General features: G+C 43.9%; 1 protein-coding gene across 3 annotated transcripts in view; it reads right to left on the reverse strand.

Moving 5' to 3' along the window:
• Nucleotides 1-13,821: 13,821 nt before the first annotated feature.
• Nucleotides 13,822-24,808, reverse strand: part of RHOBTB1 (Rho related BTB domain containing 1) — an 84,887-nt gene continuing 73,900 nt past the window's right edge. For 2 of the 3 annotated variants that reach the window (XM_019496696.2, XM_006278334.4), the window contains 4 exons: nt 22,030-22,180; nt 20,195-20,283; nt 17,530-17,635; nt 13,822-16,988 (listed from right to left, as the gene is read on the reverse strand). In XM_019496696.2, coding sequence (XP_019352241.1) covers nt 16,819-16,988; nt 17,530-17,635; nt 20,195-20,283; nt 22,030-22,180 — 516 coding nt within the window. In that variant the 3' untranslated portion in view covers nt 13,822-16,818. The remainder of the gene's footprint in view (nt 16,989-17,529; nt 17,636-20,194; nt 20,284-22,029; nt 22,181-24,808) is intronic. The other variant, XM_019496697.2, reaches the window with a different exon arrangement.

The raw sequence follows: 24,808 nt of genomic DNA on the forward strand, positions 1-24,808 counted from the left end.
AAGGAAGTCAGCTATTATTGTAAAGCCTCTTAATCTTGTAGCATGCCACTCCCACCCAATAAATGTTTAGAAAGTAATTCAGACTAAAAGTAGCAGTATTGACAGAGTCTGCCCTTTACATGCAGATTAGAGGTTATGTCAAAGATTTAGGATCCTCATGAAATGTCAAGTACAAGCCCTAATTATACTGATTGATTTGATTGATGCTTCACTCAAATACAAAGTCAAATTAAGAGATGATACAGGAAATGACTGCTGAAGAGTGCAAAGAAGATTTTTTAGTGATTAAGTCACAACATCACCTTAAATGTTCAGAACCAAAACATGAAGACCAAAACATATGGAAATTCAGAGTTCAAAGATGCATCCTTTTTGTAGGTGATATGTACAAGAAACCCTCGCTCTTACAGGTTTGGCATTCGTGGTTTCAAATATTCACAAATGCCAAACCTACATCTTAAATACACTTGCAGTAGCTCCTTGGGAGCTCCACGTTTGCCGCTGCTGGGCTCCCACCGCCCCTGCCGGGCTCCCATCACACCAGTGCAGCTGTCCCACCCACCAGCCACTGGGGGCACTGTGTTCATGAAGTGCCTTATGCATGGATTTCGCCATTTGCAGGGATCTCAAGAACGTATCCCCTGCGAATGGCGAGGGTCGCTTGTATAAAAAGGACATGACAGAAATGAAATGGCATGTTCATTTAGTGAATTAATTAGACCTGTGGTTGTTCCCAAATGTCTGTACAGAAGCTGGTGTTGATCAGCTGTGCACTGGGGGCAGGAAAGGCAACTAGGTTTTAACCTAAATTCTGCTTTTGATGGCTGAAACATCCATATAAAGTCACTTCTCCCCTATCTGTAAAATGAGGCTCATGATACTTAGCCTCAGTTGTAAAACATTTTGCATTTCTCTAGGGAAAGTCTTTTGTCCTGGGATCCTGTGAAGTTGTAATATTGCAGTAACTGTAAGTGCTTTGATTGCTTATATTGTTATCTTTCTTTTTATATAATGAAATATTTAGCCATTAAGATAAAGCTAATCTTGTTGTTTTACTTTTTATAATATTTTAATCAGTTGTTATTGTTCTGGAATTAACCATCTATTTTAAATTTCCTATTGCTTTGCATAAATATATTTGACCTATTGGTCTCATGATTTTAGAATTTAAGTTTGGTATAAGGAAAATGCTTATGTAAGGTCTGTGGTATGTTTAAAAAGAGGTAATGAAAGAATGAATGATGTATGTATGTGACAACGTGAAGATAGTCCTCTTGCAGCAGGTGAAAATAGCCTTCTGTGGTTTAAAAGTTAAAGGTTGTAGCAATGTCGAGTCAGCAGTTAAGGATTACCAAATACTAGATCATACTTCACCCTGATGGCTGAAGATTGCAAACAATGACCCCCCTGAAGATTGGAGACCACAAAGCCAGAAGATCATGTCCTACCAATCCCAGCCTGCCAACAGGACAAGGAGGATGACCTTCGCATCTGACTCAGCAGAATCTATAGGCTTGTATGGACAGCTATTACTATAAAGAATGAACACAAAGACAAGGATGTGGGTCTTTCCACCTACAAGAAGGAGTTTTGGGAGCATCCAACAAGACCTTGCTCCATCCCTTGTGGTCAGTCTGGCCAGCTATCAGACTGACTGGAGTGACTCTAGAACTTGGTATCACCTTAACCTTTGCAGGACTGTCTAACTGTGTGTGTGCTTGTTTCTTTTGTATGAATGAATGAATGAGTATGCATGGGAATGAGTGAAGTAGATAACCTTACTGTTCTTTATTCTTTTCATGTTGCATGTTTTATGTTTTACGTTCCAATAAATGCGGCATTGTGCCTTATCCCTGATAAGATTCCTGCTTGTTTTTAATTTGCACTGTATGCCCTGTGCAGACAACAAAGTATGCAAGATAAATGTGCTAATGCCTTTTCCCCAGGGCAGTGCTGTGTATGTCTGTTAGTTAACAGCAGTTTATTCAAATTATTTGCTAAACATTCTAGGGACAAGCTGGTTGGGCTGTGTGAGCTCTCTGGCCATGGAGCAGCGATGCAGCCTGGAAGGGATACATGTGTAAGGAGCTCTGCCGCTCCTTTTTTATCTCAGGTATTGATTTGGATCAATCAGGACCACCTCAAATGCAGTGTCCTTCAGAGTGAAGCTGGGACTCAGTAAACTGGGTTGTGAATTTTACAGCACACTCTCTAGGGCTGATTCGAAGGAGATTTGGCCTGATTCGATGGTTGAATCTCCGAATCTGACTTGAATCAGGTGACCAGTTAAAAGGTCTGAACTGATTCAAAGCTCTCTGAATCTTCAGAAAAGATTCGGAGAGCTTTGATGATTTGGGCAGTCCCTGGTGGCTGCAGCAGGGAGCTGCAGCCGGACTATGAGCTGATAACTACTAGGGGCAGGGGAAGGGGGGCTGGGGGAGGAGACCATGGGGGGACCCCTGCCAGCCCCCACCCCCTCCCTGCTCCCCTAGCCCCCCAACCCCCCCCACTCCCCCAGCCCCCCCCACAGGTGCCCTTACTGCCCCAGCTCCTGGCCCTTTAAAGAAAAGCCCTGGTGCTTACTGGGTGCTGCCGGGCGGGGGGGTGATCCCACTGCTCCATGCTACATGAGGGGCTCTGCATGAGCCCCCTGACCCCCCCCGACCCCCACATTCCCCCAACGCCCTCACGGTTTCCCTGCCTGATGCGGCTCCGGTCCTTTAAGAAAAAAACAACAGAGAAAAGCCCCAGGACTCACCACTCCTGCAGCAGCTTTGGGGGCTCATGCAGAGCCCCCACATGGCGTGGAGAAGCGGGGGGCAGTGGGGATCATTCTCCTGCCAGCAGGAGTGGTGAATCTGGAGGTTTTATTTCTTTTTTCCTTAAAGGGCTGGAGCCACAGCAGGCAGGGCAGTCATGAGGGCACTGGGGCAGTGGGGGGGAGTTGGGGGCTTGTGCAGAGCCCCCCCATGCAGCATGGGGCAGTGGGGATTGCCTCCCTACCCAGCAGGACCTGCTGAGTCAGGGCTTTTTTTTTTTAACAAGTGCCGGGAGCTGGGGCGGGTGGGGCAGCCATTGCTGAGCTGGGGGGAGGGGGGGGGCCGGCCTGGCTGATTCGGAGATTCAGCATTTGGAATTGGCCAAATCTGAATCCGAAGTGAATACTAGCTACTTCGCACAGCCCTAATACTATTAAGTCCTCATGTGGAATACTTGTAGTGCTAGAAGTAGATTTGAATATGAAGTGAACTGTCAACAGACCAGTCTAATTGCAAATATAGATAAGGGTAATAATCCACCAGAATACACTTCGAATCAGTGTCTTCCTGGCTACATGTGGAAGGAGCCACCAAAGTGAGAAATTGAATTAAGGAGTATTTAGAGAGTGGTTGCTCACCCAAAGGACAGAAACCTTTCCCTGGAGGAACCACTTCAGATTTTGTCAATGCTATATATATATATATATATATATATATAGAGAGAGAGAGAGAGAGAGAGAGAGAGAGAGAGAGAGAGGCTGTACTGGGACGAAAAAGCTTCCATAGCATCAAATAATTCCAAGAGAAAAGAAATTGAGAAATGTTTTGAAATGCCCTAACTGGAGACAACAAAGAAAAATTGAAGAAATTGTACTTTTCTAATATGTATGGTACAACCTTATATTCAAAATATTTTTGGAATTCACTGCTGTCCCTCCATTCAAAATGCTTGATAATACATATATAAAATTTAATTTGCCATGTAGTCTGAAACCGATGATAAAATTTTCAGCTTCAATGGGCTACACAGATAATTAGAATATTCATCACTAATATCTGTAACACCACATCATCCCCATTCAATAGCCATAACTGTCTCAAAAAAATTAATCCCCAGTTGGCATACAGAATTCATTTTTTTTTATATACTAGAGATGTGAAATTCTGTTAAGCAATAAAATCTTTTCTCTAGGGTGCTGTCAGCCACCTTGTTATTGAGAAACCTTGAGAGCAGCAGAAAGGGAGAGAAATGGATAGATACTTCTCTGAAGTGAGTGATCTGACCAGCAAAGCTGTATTAAATGCAGTCATGAATGCCTCTTAAAGTTGAAGAATGAAACTGAAATCTGGGGAGGGGGAGATAGTTTGCATCTTTAAGACACAGAAGTCTGGCATATGTTATTCATACTGTTTTGATGATCACCTGTGCTTTTACAAGTTAAGGTCAGACTACTGGGCAATGGTATGTCTGCATGGACAGGGCACCTGTGGGGGGGGGGGGGGGCTGGGGGAGCAGGCAGGGGTCTCATGTCATAATATACCAGCAAGGCAGGAACTGGCCTACCTGCCCATGATATAGTGCCACAGCTGCACTCAGCAGAAATGCTGATGCTTAACAGCCCTTGATATGGTAGTGGGGGGGGGGGGGGTCAGCAGGATGCTCCCCATAAGTACCCTGGTGCTTTGGAATTCCCTACTGCCATCAGTCAAAGATAGCCCAAATTTATGAACTTTTAAGGATGTTTATTCAATGCCTTAGAAGAAAACTAGGAAGGACTGAAGTACTGGGGTACCCTTTTTTTTGCTGAAGAGCTGAAAGGGATAGAGAGAGAGAGAGTGTGTAAGCCAATCACAGCTAACTAGAGAGTTGCAGTAAGCGAGAGAGAAAGAGTGAGAGAGAGAGAAAAAGGAATTGACAGAGCATGTGTGAGCCAAACAGAGCTAGCCAGAAGGTTATGATGAGCAAGAGAGAGAAAGAGAAAGGAAAAGAGATAACGAGTGTTAGCCAACCACAAGTAGCCAGAAGGTAGCAGCAAGTGAGAGAGACTGTGAAAAAGAGAAAGGGATAGAAAGAGGAAGTGTGAGCCAATCACAGCTAGCTAGAGGGTCCCAGCAAGTAAGAGAGACAGAAAGGGATAGAGAGAGGGCGTGGGAGCCAATCAAAGCTAGCCAGAGGATTGTGGCGAGTGAGAGAGAGATAAACAAATCTAAAGGGGATATGTGGGCCAATCACTGCTAGGCAGGGGATTGTGGTGAGTGAGAGGGAAAGGGTGAGAGAGAAAGGGATAGAGAGAGGGTGTGTGAGCCAATCACAGCTAGTGAGATGGCCACAGTGAACAAGACAGAGAGTGACAGAGAAAAAGAAAAGGAAAGAGAGAGAGTGTTTGTGTCAATCTCAACTAGCTAGAGCATCGCAGTGAAGGAGAGAGAGAAACTGAAAGGAACAGAGAGGGCATGGCAGCCAATCACGGCTAGCCAGGGGGTCACGGTGAGTGAGAGAGAAAAAGGGATAGAGAGCCTGAGAGTCAATTACAGTGGCCCAGAGGGCAGCAGAAAGTGAGTGAGAGATGGTAAGATAGAAAGAAAAAGACATGGAGAGCAAGGCATGTGAGCCAATCATAGCTAGCCAGAGGGTCATGGTAAGCAAGCGAGCGAGCGAGTGAGAGAGAGAGAGAGCGAGCATGTGAGCGAGTCAGAGCCACCCAGAGGGTAACAGTGAAAGAGAGAGCAGGGTATGCAAGCCTTTCACACCTAGCCAGAGGGTCGTGGCGAGCGAAAGAGAGAGAGTGTAAAAGAGAGGGAAAGGGACAGAGAGAGAGAGAGAGAGAGAGAGAGAGACAACCATGATTGGTCACATCAGGAAATTGGTCACATCAGGCCCAGAGCCATGACATGCATCAGCTGTTCCACTAATAGCCCTGCACAACAACTATGCAGCCCTTGCACCATCAACAGACAAGGTGTCTGCATCCTCCACACTTAAGACAAACTGCCCCCACCAAGGAAGCAATGAAAAGTGATTGTTGTGGGAGACTGCTTGCTGTAGGGTTCCATTTGTCATCTAGACCCCTTCGCTCAAGAGGTCTGCTGCCTCCCAGGAGCCAGGATCTGAGATGTCCCTCCAGAGGTGGTGCAATCACCAGCGTAGAAATCTTCATGAGGAGACTGAACGGTCACTTTGCTGGGGTCACCTGACCCCAGTTGTCTTTCCTGCCTGGTGCAGGGGGGCTGGACCTGATTATCTTGTGAGGTCTCTTCCAACCCCTTACAATCTATGAATCTATGTAACAGTGAGGATACCAAAGGTGGTCTGTCCTACGGACCAATACCCCATGGCAAGAAACAACCCTGGGAGAATCATGAGCAACTACAAGTCCATGGGGCAAAGCTCAAGGAACTAGGAGCACAAGTGGTCTTCTCCTCAATCCTCCCAGTTAGAGGCCGAGGTCATCAGAAGGAGGAGTGCATTGAGGAAGTCAACCAAAGACTGCAGAGATGGTGTTGTCATGTTGGTTTTGGATTCCTGGACTTTGGTATGCAGTTCAATGACACGGGTCTACATGATAGAGACAGTATTCACCTCATGGGCAGAGGGAAGAACCTCTTCTGTATTAGAATTGCTGACTTGCTGAGGAGGGCTTTAAACTAGGCATGTCCAGGAGAGAGAGGATAGATTCCACTGCTGTACGCAAATCCTCTGCCCAAGATGACCCAAGGGAGGACTTCAAGTAGGGGACATCCAGATGAGTACCAACGCTGAGACACTTGAAGCGGGACAGTATACCTGAGGTGACTGGGGGTGGACTCAGGTGCCTTTATGGGAATGCCAGAAGCATGGGCAACAAACAGGATGAACTGGCACTCCTTCTGGCTGATGAGGAATTCGACCTCATTGGGCTGACAGACTGGGTGGGATGATACATATGACTGGACAGTGGACATTGAAGGCTATAGGCTCTATAGGAAGGATTGGGTTGGGAAGAAGAGAGGAGGTGTGGCCTTCTATGTGAAAGAGAGGTAGCCCTCCCTGAAGGTCATGTTTGATTGCAGGGAGAGGTCCCTTGAGACCCTCTGGGTCAAGATACAAGGGGGCTCAGGAGGGGGACCTGATGGTAGGAGTATACTATAAGCCTCCCTACCAAGAAGAGGAGAGTGATCAGGCATTCTCCAGGGAACTGACTGAGGCAGCCAGCACTAAAGACCTGATTGTCATGGGTGACTTTAACTACCCTGACATCTGTTGGGAAGACCATTCAGCTAGCTCCAGCAGGTCAACCAGCTTCCTGGCAGCTATCAATGACCTATTCTTGACACAGGCTGTGGAAGGACCAACTAGGGGTAAAGCCACTCTGGACTTAGTGCTGACCAAAGGGGAAGACATGATAGGCGATCTAAAGATTGGAGGTACTTTGGGCGACAGTGACCATGACCTGATTAGGGTCACTATCCGCTGAAAGCTGGGAATTCAGTCAGTAGAACAGAAGTCCTAGACTTCAGAAGGGCAGACTTGGTAAACTCAGGAGCCTAGTTAGAAAGGCCCTCCATGACCAGCAACTGGGAGTTGGGATTTGGGAGTCCAGGATCGGTGGAGCTTCCTTAAGGGGGCAATTCTCACTGCTCAAACAGAGGCCATCCTCACATAGTCAGAAAGTGGGAAAGGGGCCAGGAGACCCTCTTGGCTCAACAGGGATATCAGGGAACTTTTGGAAAAGCAAAAAGAAGCATATACATAGTGGAAAAATGGTTCAGCATCCAGAGAGGAGTACACAATAATATGGACACGGTCTGCAGGTATGATACGCAGAAAGCCAAGGCAAGCATGGAGATCAAGCTGGCAACGGAAATAAAGGAAAACAAAAAGTCCTTCTATAGGTACATAGAGAGCAAGAAAAAAAATCAAGCTCCACTGTGGGACCCTTACTGAATTTGGAGGGTGGGGGGAGCCCACCGTTGATCCCTATGAAAAGGCAGAGCTCCTAAATACTTACTTCACATCAGTGTTCCTGAAATCAGACAGGAGCTGTTCACCTGTCCATAGGCCCAGGGAATATGGGGAAAACAACAATCCACATGAAATCAATCCTGAACAGGAGGGTACTCCTAGAACATCTGGACATGTTCAAGTTTGCCGGGCCATATGACCTGCATCTGAAAGTCCTGAAAGAACTGGCTGAACTCATAGCAGGGCCTCTAGCAAAGCTGTTTGAAGAGTCATGGAACTTCGGAGTGGTCCTGAATGACATGGTACCCATTTTTAAGAAACGGAAGAGAGACGACCCTGCAAACTACAGACTGATCAGTCTAACCTTGGTCCTAGGAAAAAATCTTTGAAAAAATTGACAAGGAGGCCATTAACCACAAGCCTGTAAGTGCTGGGGTATTAAGAAGCAAACAGCATGGCTTTGTCAAGGGTAGGTCATGCCTAACAAACCTGGTGTCCTTTTATGACCAGGTAACTAACCAGCAGGACAAAGGACGTGAGGTTGACATCATTTACCTAGACTTCAGCAAGGCCTTTGATACCGTCTTCCATGAGATCATAGAGTCATAGATGCTAGGGTCAGAAAAGACCTCAAAAGATCGAGTCCTGCCAGTGGCAGGAAAAAGTGGTGGGGTCATGTGACCCCAGCCAGGTACTTGTCCAATCTCCTCTTGAAGGCCCCCCAAGGTAGGGGAGAACCTCCCTTGGAAGTCTATTCCAGATTCTGGCAACCCTAACTGTGAAGTTCTTTCTGATGTCCCACCGAAATCTACTCTCTCTCAGCTTGTGGTCATTGTTTCTGGTTATTCCCAGGGATGCTCTCCTATTCCCTGCTTCCCCCCCCAGTGAATTTGTATACTGCCACAAGATCCCCCCTCAACCTTCTCTTGCGGAGGCTGAAAAGGTCCAGGTCCCTCAGCCTTTCCTCATAAGGCCTTCCCTGCAGGCCTCTAACCATACGATGACACCAAGCTGTGGGGAAATGAGGACACATCTGAAGATAGGGTAAGGATCCAGGATGACCTCAACAGACTGGTCCTATGGGTTGAACACAATCAGATGAGGTTCAATAGGGACGAGTGCCAGGTCCTTCATCTGGGTAGGAAGAACCTTCACCACTGTGCGGGCCGGGAGCGATCCGGGCCCTTTTTCGCGCCGCGTGGGGTGTGGCCAGCAGCCCGGGCACGCTGGGTCGGAGAAAGCAGGCAACACGCTAGAATTAGGCATGGACGCGTAATGGTTGATTCAAGATTGTTTACTTACACCGTAGATGGTCGCGGTGTAGGCTGGACAGTTTCCCAGGCAAAGCTCCGCTTAAATCCCCAGTTGAGGACTCAGACTGTACTCGGATCACTCCCACGGAGTTGTCGAGGCTCCGTGGATCCTTTTTTGTGCGCAGGGAAGAGGGATACGTCAAGGATTGCGCTCGGTGACAGGGAAAGGCTAGAGGCTGATCAGACCCCTGTTGCCTTCTTTGAATACGCTGGGTTCAATAGGCTCCGCAGCGCTTAGAGATCTTCACGAAACGTGAAGTCTCCTCCTCCTGATGTTCGTGGAGTCCTCCCTTGCGGGGTTCTCCTCAGAGTTCTCCAACTTGGGCGGAAACCACTCAAGCCTCTTATACGGCTAGCAAGCCAATCACTAGCTGCCACGTGGGAATATTTTAACACCAGCCAATAATGGGGCTCAAATTTTAATACAAATGGCGGGAACTCCTTGCAACGTGCATTTCTATGCTGCAAAGAAGAAATGCACCCTGCAAAGAAAGCTTCAAATGGCGGGAAAATCATTCAGTGGTGCCAAAGCACACACAAAACAAAAATCACACCCTTGGGTTGTGACAACCACAACTATATGATGGGTGGTGGTCCACTGGCTGGCACTACATCTGAAAGGGACCTGAGGGTGACAATCGAACAGAAAATGAATATGTGCCAACACTGTGATGAGGTCACTAGCAGGGCAAATATAACTGGTGTGCATCAGCCGTTGTTGCAAACAGATCCAGAGAGGTGCCCCTCCCCCTCTATTTGGCGTTAGTGAGGCCACAGCTGGAGTACTGTGTCCAGTTCTGGGCACTGCACTCCAGGAAGGATGTGGGCAAGCTCAAAAGGGTACAGAGAAGGGCCACCTGTATGATTAGGGGCCTGGAGGATAGGCCCTATGAGGAGAGACTCCAGGAACTGGGTTTGTTCAGTCTGAGCAAGAGAAGACCAAGAGGTGACTTAATAGCCACCCACAAGTATATCAAGGGTGAACACCAAGATCTAGGGGAGCAACTCTTCAGAAAGGCACCCCCAGGGAGGACAAGGACCAAGGGGCACAAGCTAATTGAGGAAAAATTTAGGTTGGACATTAGGTAAAACTTCTTTTCCGTAAGCATATCTAGAATCCGGAACACACTCCCAGCAGAGGTGGTGCAGTCACCATCCTTGGAAATGTTCAAGAGGAAGCTTGACAAGCACCTTGTTGAGCTCATTTGAGCCCAATGATTTCCTGCCCATGGCAGGGAACTGGACTTATTATCTTACAGGTCCCTTCTGGTCCTTTGATTCTATGATTCACAGTGGTCCAGAAAGTTGCGATGACTGAGACAGAGAGATGGTGAGAGAAAGAGAGACAGCAGAGCGTGTGCACCAATCACAATGACCAAGAGGGTTGTGGCGAGTGAGAAAGATGGTGAGAGAGAAACAGAGATCAGGGTACATGAGCCAATCACAGCTAGCCAGAAAGTTCCGGTGAGCAAGACAGGGAGAGTGAGAGAGAAAGAGAAAGAGAAAGAGAAAGGCATAGAGAGCATGTGTGCCAATCACAGTGACCCAGACAGTTCCAGTGAGTGAGATTGAGATGGTGAGAGAGAGAGAGAGAGAGAGAGCAGGGCGTGTGAGCCAATCACAGCTAGCCAGAGGATCACAGCGAGTGAGTGCAAGAGAGAAAGGTATAGAGAGAGAGCATGTGAGCCAATCACAGCGACCCAGAGGGCTGTGGAGAGAGAGAGAGAGAGAGAGATATCTTGACAGAGAGAAAGAGATAGAGAGCAGTGTTGTCTCCAAAGGACAGTGTGAGTTCGTGCCCAGTGCGCTTTTGCCAATAAACACACAGGCCCCCTGTTCTTCTTCTTTAAAGTGAAGGTGCCTGAGGTTGTGGGGGCAGCTACAGGGGCCTGGGGGTGCAAGTGGGGGGTGGGGGAGCCATTGGGGGGGCTGCAGCAGCTGGTGGGGGCTGGGGTCAGATGGGGCAGCAATCAGGGGGCTGGGGAGGTGGTAGCCCCTGAGGGGCATTTGGCCCCTGCTGGAGAGCTGAACCCCCTGTTGGGGGGCTGTAACCCCAGTGTGGGGGCCAAACCCCCTGTGGGAGGGCAGCAAAATATATATTCATGTATTCATGAATTCAGGAAACTTATTTTGTGTTCACTTTATTATTCTGATGAGGCATGCTTTAACACTGTAGATATATCAATAAAACATTGTCCAACTGATCGCTGTCTCTGTCTCTCTCTTTGTAGTGATCTTTTGTTTTACTTGTGGAGGAACATGGATTTGGGGGTATTTTACAGAATGACTTTGGGATTTTTTTTTAATTAGGGATTTTTCAGTTTTCCAATAGGGAACACCAGAATTCCTGCTAGGGAGGCAAGTGGCAGGACCCTGCCTGATCAGAGCTGGCACCTTGGACCCAGCTGGCTGTGGCTGACCTCCTGGCTAAATGGGGCCAGGAGGACATGCTTTGACAGTTCAGAGCAGGCCACCACACTAAGAACATCTTCTGGGCAGTAGCTGCCCAGATGGCTGGGCAGGGGGCGCACATGGCAGTAGTGCTGCACAGAGGCCAACCCTGCAACCACAGTCCACTGGCAGCTGGCTCAGAGGGGCAGATGCTTCTACTGGCTGTGCAGTCCCCATCTGGGTCTGGCAGGTGTGCAGCAGGTCACAGCCAGACAGCAGCCCCCAGTGGCAGACTGCTGCAGTGGGTAAAGGGTGCAGGAGGGAACTCTTAGGGCTGCTTCAGCAGTCCAGCTGACATAAGGGGTAGTGTCCCCAGGTACCAATTGGCTGGGCCCCAGAAGCTCCTGAGAGCTAGTAGCCCTAAGCTACTTTGCCAGGGTGGCTTTTTATACTGCTGGGGCCAGAACAGGGCAGCTTTTTATACTGCTGGGGACAGCACAGGTGCTGGCCTCAGGCTCTAGCTCCCCCTGGCTGCAGATCTGGTAGGAGCCAGGCAGGGTTATTTTGCCCCAAGTGGCACAATTTGCTCCACAGCAAAGTCCATGTCCGAGCATGTGTGCTGAGGCAAAAAGCCCCGGCTCAAATTTGCACTGCTTCTATTTGAGCTGCTGCAAGTGCATGTGCCTGCAGGTGTGGATGCACCCCTATTTACACATGCAATAGGAATGCCACAATTGAAAGGAAATAGCAAATTTCTATGAACCCTTACTAGTCTCTTTGCCTGAATCACATCTTACTCTTTTTCAGTTTGTCTTTCTCCAGTTTTATATAGTCCTTGGGTTTGTTAGTACAATCATTTTGCATCACCTGTTTTTCATATGTTCTTGTTAATTCTCTGCAGTCTTGTTCCAAGAGTTTTACAGATTTCTACCAGAGTGTTAAATATTATTGAAAGAGTGGTAGTGAGTGACCTGACTTGCATGGATTAATATGCAGTAGCCTCACCATTGTGATTTTCAGTTCAAAGTAATCTGTGATATGAATTATGTGCTTTTTGTTGAAGGCAAAGGCGCATATAAAATGATAATGAATTATTGTATTGTACAGCCTGCAGGATGAGGATTATTGCTGGTACAACACTATCTGATCCTGCACTGCATGCACAGACCAAACTTCTGTTGACAGTTCTGTGTCACTATTGACAAGCTGCAATGTATAAATGCTCTCTCTGGTACCTTAAACTCAAAATGATGGACACAATCAATTTCATTGGGGGATTTTGCCTCAGGAGGACTGGACTTATTAAAATAATGAAAATTGCTGAATTATTTTAAGTAAATGAAAGAAACCTAGCAACCACAGTTAAAAGGAATCTGACTACGTAGCACATATCTTGATATAACTGACGAGAGATAAATACTGGCCATTCAAATATGAAGCTTTACACACACACACACACACACTGAAGTAAGGACAAAAGCCCAATTTTTGCCTGACAGTAAAGCTGCAAGTTCCCTTCATAGCTAATGGTTTGTAGGCAGCCTAGAAAGGATCTCAAGTATTTGCTATAAAAAGTTTGAAATGTTAATATGGACATGATCCATTACAGGAGACCTTTACCTAGTGCTGCAAGTGAAATGAGGAAAGGTTAGTTTATAGTACAGGGTTTTTCAAGTTGTCTCATTCTATCTGACAATGCTCAGTTTGAATCTGGAAAATGCTTGTTTTAAAAATAGGACATTCCCTACCAATAGTAATTTCTTATCCAGACAGAATCACTAATGTTAACACTTTGGAAACATGCTTGAACACTTTGATAAGCAACAGTCTGGCTTTTTTCCTCCATTTTTATACCATCTTTGTTGTAAGGATTAACTCTACCCCCCCCCACACACACACCTTAGGTTTGGATTACTTTCTTTTCTAACTTACCCATTAGGATATCTACATATTTAATATGGCTCCATCCCACCTTTATGAACATGGAGCCTAACAAAGTCCAGTACAATCATGGGATTCTAACTTAATTAATATAGATTGGTGAGTAGTCTCAGGATACAGAGGAAATGAAGATGAGCTGTAGTTATTGCACAGTAGCCATATTTATCCGACACCTTTGCACTGTACCTTGTGCACCCCCTATGCATTGCCAATGCCTTGCTTACAGAATGCCTTCTTCTGCTCAAGTCAATGTGAGTTTTGCCACTGAGTTCAAGAAGACAGCCCCAGCCCCAAAGCCCACTCTTATACTTATGAAGGGGGAGCCTACAAAATGGGTTGATTTATGAACCATGCTCAATCTGCAATTAAAATTAGTTCTACAATACCAAAAGGCAACTCCCACCTGATAAACATCCTGTCTGTGACTTCCTATCAAACTGGAGTCTAAATGACCAGTAAGTTAAGCATACACACATAAAGGAATATACTTTAATGGTTTTGTTAATACATTGCTGTTTTTAACATAAACAAATCAGTAGCATTCTCTCTGTTGCTACATTATTCTTCTTTTACTGAATACATTACCTGAATTCTAATTGTAAATTCATGGGAAGAAAGTCTTGCTTCTTAAAATAAACCAAATCATTGAATTATGCAGCATTCTCATAAATTAGCACTTTAGAAGAGGAAAGTACATTGAGTACTGAAAGTGATTATTTTCAATGTCCTTGGCATTGGTGAATAGCTTAAAAAAACATAAACAAGGCATTTTTCACACATCATCTTGCAAGTTCTCTAAAACTGTAACTCCCTAGGTTTGTCAATTTAGCAGCTCAGATACAAAAAAAGAAATTGTTGCTGCATATTCCTTAACTTTTAATTGGAGTTTCTGCTTGGCTGTTGAAGACCAATGCCAGGGGAAGCTAATAAAGCATGCAGTTTATTTAGCAAGCCTATTGTATACCTAAAAAAATCAACAAAAAAAAACCTTCCCAAAGCCTACCTGTTTTACTCTCCCCCCATTTTTGGTCACATCTAATTCATTTTATATTCCAGGGCTATTGGCCTGGTGATTAAAATATTAGAAACTGCATGAAAAAGCGCCACGAAAACATTGTTATATACTTGTGACAAACATCCAGTTCCCTCCCTGCGTCATATGTACAAATGCTATAGGCTCTTCTTGCAACGTTTTAAACCTATGTTTTCTTATACCATATAATCATGGATTTAGTACACAATTTTGTTAAATATATTTCATTATTACTGTTAACAAATAGACTAAAACCTAGGTGCTTTACACAGGCTTTAAAGCAGTTTCAAAGAATTAGAAGGCATTTTATAGCTAAACAATTTTATTGACTTTTTTGCAAAATAAAAAAACAAAATAACCACACCAAGAGTAAAGGCCATAGACAGCATTAACCAAATGAGCCAGCCACTTGGTTATAGTAGCTGATAACTAGTACAAGTGGATATTATTGCATATACCCCAGGTTCATTTATATATCCATTATAGTTTAGCAAGATTACAATCATAAAGTAGCTCTGGTTGTGTAAAACCTAGTAGCAGTATTTATTTAAATGACGATGTTAACATTTTATGTCTGAACAGATATTAATTTCATCATAGTTTTGATATTTATTCTCTCATTCATTCTTTCCCTAACAATTTACAAAACCACTGCACAAGAATTGATGTGGGTAGACTTCCAACCTTCCTTCATAGCCATTCTTTATCACTGTACAGTGATAAATCTTATAGGTGATGGAGTCTGTCACTTGTTTTCTTTACAATAGTTTCTGCAGCAGCATCTCTCTCTACCAATGCTAAGCAACTTCTAGCACTCTAGGATAGCATCTGTCAGGAATGAGCTGTCTAGAACCTGAATATTTAGAGGCGTGTATGGCTTTCAGTCTGAAGCCTTTCCTAACCCATGGTACTGGGGTTTGAACTTACTTTGCCTTTGAATACAAGAAAAAAACCCAGCTTTTCACATCAGTATGCTGAGTTGCCTGCTGGAAACATCAATAACAAATCCAATACACAATACTACCACGGTTACAGAACTATGCCTGAGACACTATATAGGACTGGGAATGTATGTTCTATAATTTAATTTATAAGAATTTCAGTTTGGTCATTTAAAAAGCTTTTGCATCCTTGTATTTTCTAGTGTAATGCTACAAGTACAAAGCAACAGTTGGTCTTTAGACAATCATAAACAAAAAGGATATTTGAACATGCTGAAGGCTTTTTTTCACCAATGAAACAAAAATGCAGGGTTTTTTTTTATTCACTGTACCTTCAACTTTGTGTTTTCCTGGAATAACTACTGCAACAGGAATGCACAATCTACTTTAAAATACAGAATCTAATTTTGAGTTCCACTTGGAAAGAGCTGCAAAATAATTTTAACCAAATCTAAACTAACTTGTATGGGAAAGATCATTCTTCATTTATAAAATACTGATACTACAACAGAAGAAAGTACCTCCCTGGTTTTGCTGCCTTTTCATTAATATAACTCTCCACGAAGCCAAAAGGAATTCTGCATGAGGAATGACTGCAGACCCAGACACTCAAATGAAAAAGAAAAAAACCCAAAAAGTCAACTGTACTGCAGTAATGCAAATACTATACAGAACTTCTCCTTGTATTCATGTCCATACTGCGTTTACCCTGGATAGATATAAAATAATAAGCCCTTCTAATGATTTTAAAATTATCCTCTTGAATCTAGACATTTTAAACCTCTGAATACTTAGAATCACTAGATTTCACATGCTCCATACAACCATAATTATTTGCACTTACATGGCAAATGTTAGAAATACATGTTCCTGCAGCTGAACAGGTAATTATACTGCCTATTATTCAGCTGAGCAAACATTAAACACTCCTTTACTTTAGAAAGAAGAAATAACCATCTAATTGTATTATGAGTGTATGGTACCTTAAGGAACAAAAACTGGTTTTCAAACAAAGGTGAACATTTTTACTGGATACTTTAAAAACAGTCAGTAAAGACTGAGGATTGTCTATTTGGATTCTATCTTATCAAAAAGGAAAAACAGTTAAAATCTAAGTATAAAGCATTATATGGTTATTTTGTGGTCTGTAAAATAAAGTAATATCCAGAATTTTTATTTAAACAAAATACACAAGACAGTATAAAAATATTTCCCAATTTGGAGTTTGAAAATTGCTTTTATATAAAAAGAAATGTAATAATGGTAGAGGCTTATTTTGCTTATTAACCAAAAATATACATATGACTTTAAGGAGCTGTTCCAGGCTCACTTTAGGTAAGCTTATGCTTTTGATCCTAACAATAATAAATGCACACACGTGGAATGAAGTCAGTGCCTGAAACCTGAGCTACATCTTATTTCTAACAATATGACTAATATTAGAGCAGTGTTATAATTATATAATTACACTTTAAGTGTTTCCATGTATTTTCTTTGTTCAGGCAACTACAGCAGAGGAATTCCGGAAGCACCACTTCCGTTTTGAATGATGTTTATTCTGTGCAGTATCTTCCTGTTCTCTTTCCTTTTTAACTCGCTGGTAGTGATCCTCTTCTTTTAGGTACCACACAGGCGGCCAGCGGTGTCTCTCAAAATATTCCTGATTATCTGATTTTAAAAGAAGTGATAAGATAACTTAGGTTCTAAAATGAGGACATAGCTGTAGACAGAGTCAAGATTTGAGTATGTAAGGCTTTTATCTACCTTGAACTACTTTCCATTCGATGCCTCAGCTTATCCATTGTTTAAAATAGCTTACTGACACTTACCTGCAATGCTGCTATGGTTTAATTAAATACCTATAAAGTGAAGGGAGAGCATCAGCTGGAAGAGACTTACTTAGAAAACTACACTGTTTTATGATGTGAAATAAAACTAAACATGGGCAGCATTTTCAGTGTGAGTTCTGGAGAGACAATCACATCATTTTTAACTGCAGATGACAGGAATTCTAAGCATAACTCTTGGCCCATGAGGTGGACTCAAACTCTGGTCACCTGTTCAAGAGAGTGTATTAACTCTGCTAGGGCGGGAGAGAGCACTGGCTCAGCTTCATAGGCAGATGAGCTAGTTAATCTTTTTATTTTTAAAGGATAGAAAGAAAAAGATGGGTCTCAAAAATATGGGGGGAAGTTATGGATGATCTTACCTGCGGATTTAGCTTTTATTTCTTTACGGAATTTGGAGCAAACACTGTTGTAATTGGTGCAGATGTAGTATAAGCACCACACAGCCAGCTGATTAGCATTGTGGAACTGCAAGGAAAGATCGTCAATTTGAATTACATGATCATCTCCAAACTAAAACCAGAAGTTTAGGAGAGAGTGATCCTTCATTGTTTCATTCTGGTAGGGCTTCTGAATAGTATAGAGAGAGATTTAGGTAATGTTGGGCATCACGGTGTGACTCCTGACACTCAGCAGCTGCTCAGAGGGAATTCACTGAGCTGTGCCTCACACTGAGTCAGGGGTACTATTTGTTTCTTTGACACAAAAACCCACTTCATCACACAGTGGCCAAAATGGAAGTTACTGGGAGCAGCTGGGGCACAGTAAGAAGTGGGGTAATCATGCGTCTCTTCCTGTATCGTTCTGAGCACCTCCACAGAGGTATGTACATGCTCAACTCTGCTGCACTTCCACAGAAGTTTAGGACAGTCACCATTGGTCAAGACACAGTCAGTGCTTCATAGGACTGCACCCTTATTATGATTCTATGCACTTAAATTTTGACTTGCAGCAGTCAGATTTTCCTAATGGTTACTACTCATTCCACCTTGCAGAACTCTCCAGAGTATATTTAATGCCAAAACTTAAGCATTACTGAAAGCACAGTACAGTATCTGGCAAATACTTCTTTTAATCAAAAGGAAATACAGCTATAATGCAAGTCACATTTGTAGAGTATGTCCATCTATCTGACAGTTTGGTAGCCTACTGTGATCTTCTAGGATTATAAACATATCACACTGATCTACAGTACAGAGCACAGAGAAGAAACTGTAACTGGATTTTGTATGTATCTCTATATCCGGCTTACACACACACACACACACTTCACAAACTCAGAAGGGGATCAGAATTTTTTTTAACAGTTTTATAGGTATTGAAAGCATCTGGTATGAAGCTCATACAGCAATCAGTCTGTACAATACACTGATTACAAAAACTAGAGTATAATAGCACAAGCTGGAGCCAACACACATATTTAAAGTGATGTGAAAACACATTGTTCTATTATCTCTTTCCACTACATTGCTTCCTTGGGTATTGCAACATTCATTTATAAAAACAAAGGCACATATTTTAAAGAGAAGTAGTCATCTTTGAACACTCTCTTGTGTTAGAGCTCAGGCAATCACAGAAGCAACACACCTGAATAAAACAGTGTCATAGGCATTCACTGAGAGCCACAAAGGAAGACATCTACCTTGACTAACAACTCTGCCCTCCGACCATAAGCACTACAATCATAGCACCCTAACAGGAAGAGATTTAAGGGGCATGGATATTAGGGTTGTACAAAACAGCATTGTTTCATTTCGAGTTCCAATTCACCATTTTGAAGGGACAGTGTTTCGTTTCATTGTTTTGTTTCGAAGCACTGTTCCATTTCGTTTTGTCAAAACTGCTGCACCATTTCACATGTATGCTATAATGGGGAATCATGAAAATGCCTAAAAACGTTGTCATTTCTTGCCTGATTCAAATAAAAATTGCAGGGATGGTAGCCCCTTCCGAGGGCATGAAGCCTGCCAAGTTTCAAGGAGATAGGTGCAGAGGTTTCTGGGAAACTGTACCTCAAACAATTGAAAGGAAAACTCATATCACTTGCTGGCAGTGGCAGACTCCTGTCATCCTGTGTGCAGATCTGGGGGCCTGCACCCCTGGGAGGGCTGCAGGTCTGTGCTCAACTCCTCTGGGGGGTGAGGGCCCCCAGATCTGTGCATGGGATGACAGGAGGCTCCTGTTGTTGCCTAGGACTGGTGCTGGGTCCAATCCGTGCCCAGTGCCGGGAAGACTGCTGCTGCTGCTGGCCCCAGCCAGCAGCGGCAGCCTGCTGTCATCCCGTGTACAGATCCAGGGGCCTGCACCCCCCAGGAGAGCTGCGGGGCTGTGCCAGACTCCTCCTGAGGGGCACGGGCCCCCAGACCTGTGCGTGGGATGACAGCAGGCTGCCGCTACCAGCTGGGACCGCCACTGAAGCCAAGCAAGCCCAGCTTCGAAACTGGAAACATTTCAAAACTTTTGAAATGTTTCAAGTGCCCTCGTTTCATTTCGAAGCTGTTTCAAAGCCTTCAGTTTTGTTTCGATTTTGCTGTTTCAAGCTCAAAACAGCTTCGAAACAAAACACCCAGCGAAATTTAGCCCAAATGGCTATCACATGGGGACATACCTAGAATGTCTGTAAGCAGGCTAAGGGACTTTAATGTACTAGACGGCATTAAGTAGTGAATGCTCTACTACCTGGGTGACTTCACTACAATATAGAAAAACTAAAAAGACAGACACACAGATAAGTCTCTATAGAGAGAGACTGATTTCTTAACAAATTGAGAAAATAAATCTCCTTTGCGAAGGAGGTTAAAATGCTAAGATGCAGTTTTATAATCCATCATTAGGTTTTAAAAATGAAGATGCAGAAGTCAGAGTAGGATACGACTGGGGGGGCTCAGTTCTTTTCCCTGGACACAGGGGTCCTTTGGGAAACCTTTATTTTATGTAGGGACAATTCTCAACCCCACTAGGTTTTTGGCATAGTACTACAGTTGGGAAGAATAACTTTTAAAAGGTTGTAATACAGTCCTTACTAACCTGTGCAAATTCCAAATAGGAGAGTACATCGCCATCTATTGCAATGTCATTCATTGATGCTTTTGTCAGCTCCTGCACAGCATGCTGTTCTGTTAAAGAAGAAAACCAATAATTGACACAATAAAAATATGCATTTTAGCATAAAATAATTTACAAATATTTATCAGAGAGCAAAAAATACGACAGTGTGTTTTGAGAACAAAAATCTTCTCCATTCTATTCTAGGTTTCCATAAGTAATAATTGAGAGGAAGGAATTTCCAAAATATACAGCCACAAATCATTACCTGGTTGAATGACTGCAATTCTTAATACAGACAACAAAACAGAGTACCAAAAGTCTTAATATGCTTGGTACTTGACCCACAGATCAACCTGAAACCTACAGCTATTCAAAATGATATACAGATTTCCTTTGGTTCATAAATCAGTAAGAAAGAAATGGCCTCGTAGGGTATACTTATATTTCTGCAGTAGTTGTTTCTGATTCCTTCTAACAGAACCTTTGAGCCTTTGCATTACCTATAATATTATCTCTAAACAGATGTATTCCCACGCTCCTCTAAACCCTCTTGTAAACCAAAATCAATCTACTACAGAGAATCAAAACCTCCTGCCCTCTCCCCATTCATTATGGGTTAGTTTTTATTAATGAAAACATTTCCAATAATATAGCAAAGTTCATTGCCATCTTTCTCATGACTGGCTACTCCTATAGTTCTTAAGTTAGGGTCTTCAGCCCCTAGAATAGGCCCCTCTTGCTAATGGACAATCGCTCACCTTTCTTGTATCCAAGTGACACAACAAACCACCTGACTCAGCAGACCCACCTAGCCCATATCCTGCTAACAGGATGGGTACCTGAACCAAACATTGCCAGACTGAAGTGTATGGTCCTTGTCAATAGCACTAGGGGTCCACAATAAATATTGCTCAAAGAAAAGTAAAAGATATTTTTAATATTTAAGGATATGTCTGTGCCATGAGCACTCAGAAAAATTATGAGGGCCCAATACATACACTTGTGCAGGATCAGGGACTAACATGGACTAAAACTACCAAATCAGTGTGGAACCGACTCCTCTACTGTGTCTTGCTGCACAGTAGAAAGCTATTCAGGAGAGGAGGTACTCAACATTAAGGAAATGACAGCTTGTCAACAGGTACAACTAACTCCTCCTGTCTCTCATAGTTTTTGTCTCATTTTCATCTTAGCTATTCCCATATTCCTCAAGGAAACAGAGAAAAATATCCAGAAGTTTAGTATTAAAATCATTATTTCACACAGACATTTTTGTCTAAAATGAAGGTGGAAAAGTAGATTTTCTTAAAATTATACATGTTGAATCCCCACATCTACAGCTGACTAACTGAGTCTAATCTCTGCTGTAAAAACAGATCTGATGCACTGAATTGGATCAATTCTAAATTGGCTCAGTTATAAGACTCTCTCAGTATGTATTTATAAAGGAGTGCCTTGTTCACTTTAATGGTAAACTTAGCATTCGTACTGTTTCGCTGTGATTTAAGAATAAAAGAATAGGCATTATGCATAGTAGGATATTGTTATTAATAAAGAAGGAAAATGTCTTTTTCTACAATATTGAACACTATAATGGCCTGAGTTATTTAGCACAAGTCATGGAGACAAGAGAGAAAAGCATGTTTTTTCTTAGTGCAAATGTCAACTTGCATCACAACCAGCCTTTATATGAAGGAACAGCATTTCTTTCCCTCTACATTTCCAATGAAAGCAGTGTGGGTGTTCAAAGACTCCTAAGCACCATTTTAGGAGTTCATAGAGACATTGCATTTGCCAACATGCAGACTCCTTACCTGCAAGTGCAACCAAGTGAGGAAGGCAAAATCTGTTTGCCAATGCAATTAATTCAAGTGTGTCCAACTCCTGACTTGATGATAACTGCTTGGTATACAGATAATCCAGGACAGCCTGCATAGAAGTCTTGTTTATGGTAAGAAGAAGAACCTGCAAAATGTATTTAAAAAGTTCTCTTATGAAAGATAAGCCTTTAACATATACAGGCCATATCCCACCTCTCTCATTATCCTTTTTTCTGCCAGGAGGTAACATTTTAAATTAAGAAAAATACCCAAAAAATCAAACTTCACATTAAAATTTAAAAAGTCACCAAGAGAGTCAGCCAGAATCTAGTTGTACACCTATGCTTCTATACAAAGCCAGCATCTTGGTGGCAGTAAATGTATGTAGCTCCACAGAAGCATCTGGAACTGTGCCCATTTACAGCAGAGAATTTGGCCCATGCTTTTGTAAAACGGTATTATTTCATGTCAGTTCAAATCAAAGGCTGGGCTGGCATGCCAGTTTTTCAGGACCCTAATAAATAAACAATTTTTTCTTTGGTTTTTTTTTCTGGTTCTTGGAATAGAACCAACTCTGTTATACTTTCTATTTATGGTTGATTCTAAATCCTCTAAAAATCCAGGTGCCTAGGTGTACCTCCTGATTAGGATATGGTTAGTTTAGTTCCAAAACTCTCCCAACTCCACCTTCAGGTAAAGAGGTTTCCAAAATCCAGCTCCTGAATTAACTTTCCTTGATGTTGACAGATGCTACACATTTTTCTGTGCAAAACTGGAATTCAAACTGACCCTGACTGTGCCCCAGTGAAAGGTGCACCAACTGGTGGATAAACACCCATTACCATTCAGAAGAAGCAAAACTCAAAAGTGTACTCTAAGGAGTGGCACTGTCTAGATAGCCATGTGCCTCATGTTCATGAAACAAAAGAGTTACAGTGTGCATGCATGAACTAAGTAGGTAGAAGGCTTTCTGGGCTACCAGCTTTCATGTGAGCTCAGAAGCTCAAGGGAATATTCAGTAACCATTGAGAGTGACCTACTCCCCATAGCAGTTCAAATCTAACCCTTGACAAAGATCTGAAACAAAAAGGAAGGCATGTTGAGCACGGGCTTGCTGCTCTACTTGAGGGTCTACCTGTCCCACATAGACCCCTCCCTGCTGGAGAACTGGCACCAGCTGGAAGCAAGGGTGGTGGAGCAGCTCCAGGCATGGGCTGGGCTCCTGAGGTGTCTCTCCCTGCGTGGGAGAGTGCTGGTGCTGAACCAGCTGGTCCTGTCCATGCTCTGGCACCGCTTATAGACCCTGCCTATGCCCCCTGAGGTCCTGGCAGGGCTCCAGAGATGGGCGCTGGAGTTTTTCTGGCCAGGATGGCACTGGGTTGCTGTGGAGGTCCTGAGCCTCCCCCTGTGGGAGAGTGGCCAGGACCTGGTTTGCCTGTGCAGCCAGGTCCTAACATTCCGCCTTCAGGCCCTGCAGTGACTGCTATACAGTGTTGGTAGCCATGTGACATGAGGCTGGTGTGCCTTCCTCTGCCACTTCTGGGGGCTCCGATATGACTGGCAGCTCCTTGGCCTTCGAGGCTTCTCCCTACAGGACCTTTGAGGGCTGCCAGAGTTCTACTAGGACCTTCTTCCAGCCTGAAGGCTGGTCTCTACCTCCAGGTCCCCTGAGGCAGTTGCCCAGGGTGCCAACCAGCTTGTTGAGCTCCTTCTCTGGAACCCCCAGCTGAAGCCAGCATGGCTTCGTCACGAGCAGGTCATGTTGGACCAACCTCATTTCTTTCTATGATCAGGTGACTCATCACCTGGACGAGAGAAAAGCAGTTGACATCATATACCTTGACTTCCAGAAAGTTTGACCTGGTGTCCCATTAGGTACTGATCAGAAAACTGGAAGGTATCGGGCTCAAATGCGGGATTGTCAAGCGGGTATGAAACTGGTTGCAGGGTAGGACGCAGAGTCCAAATGAATGGATCAGTGTAGTTCTGGCAAGATGTGGGCAGTGGCATACCCCAGGGGTCAGTACTTGGCCCAATGCTGTTCAACATCTTCATCAACAACCTGGATGAGGAGGTGAAAAGCCCACTGGCCAAGTTCGCAGATGACACCAAGATATGGGGTTGCATGGACACACCCACAGATAGACTGCAGATACAAGCAGACCTAGACAGGCTGGCATGTTGGGCAGAAGGGAATCAGATGAGGTTCAATGTAGAGAAATGCAAAAAGTGCTGCATCTGGGAAGAAAGAACCCCCAGCACACCTACAGGCTGGGCAACGCTAACCTGATCAGCACTACAAATGAAAGGAATCTAGGGGTAACAACAGACCCCAGCATGAATATAAGCCGGCAATGCAACACAGGAACCACTAGGGCCAATAAAACTCTGGCATGCATAAATCGATGCGTCTCCAGTAAAACCAAAGAAGTGATTCTCCTGCTTTATTCAACATTGGTGTGGCCACAGCTGGAGTATTGCATCCAGTTCTGGGTGCTGCATTTCAACAAGGACATGCTAAAGCTCAAGAGTGTCCAGGGAAGGGCCTCCCATATGATCAGAGACTTGCATGGCAAGCCATACAAGGAGAGGCTGAAGCATCTTGGATTCTTCAGCCTTAAGAAAAGAAGGCTGAGAGGGGACCTGATTGCAGCTTACCACTATATCAGAGACATACATCAGAGTGTATGCCTCAACTGTTCACCAGGGCACCCTGGGGGAAAACTAGAAACAACGGCTACAAGGTCCTGGAAGATAGTTTCAGGCTGAACAT

The sequence above is a fragment of the Alligator mississippiensis genome, chromosome 6 (genome assembly GCF_030867095.1).
Source record: "Alligator mississippiensis isolate rAllMis1 chromosome 6, rAllMis1, whole genome shotgun sequence".
In the NCBI taxonomy this organism is placed as follows: Eukaryota; Metazoa; Chordata; order Crocodylia; family Alligatoridae; genus Alligator; species Alligator mississippiensis.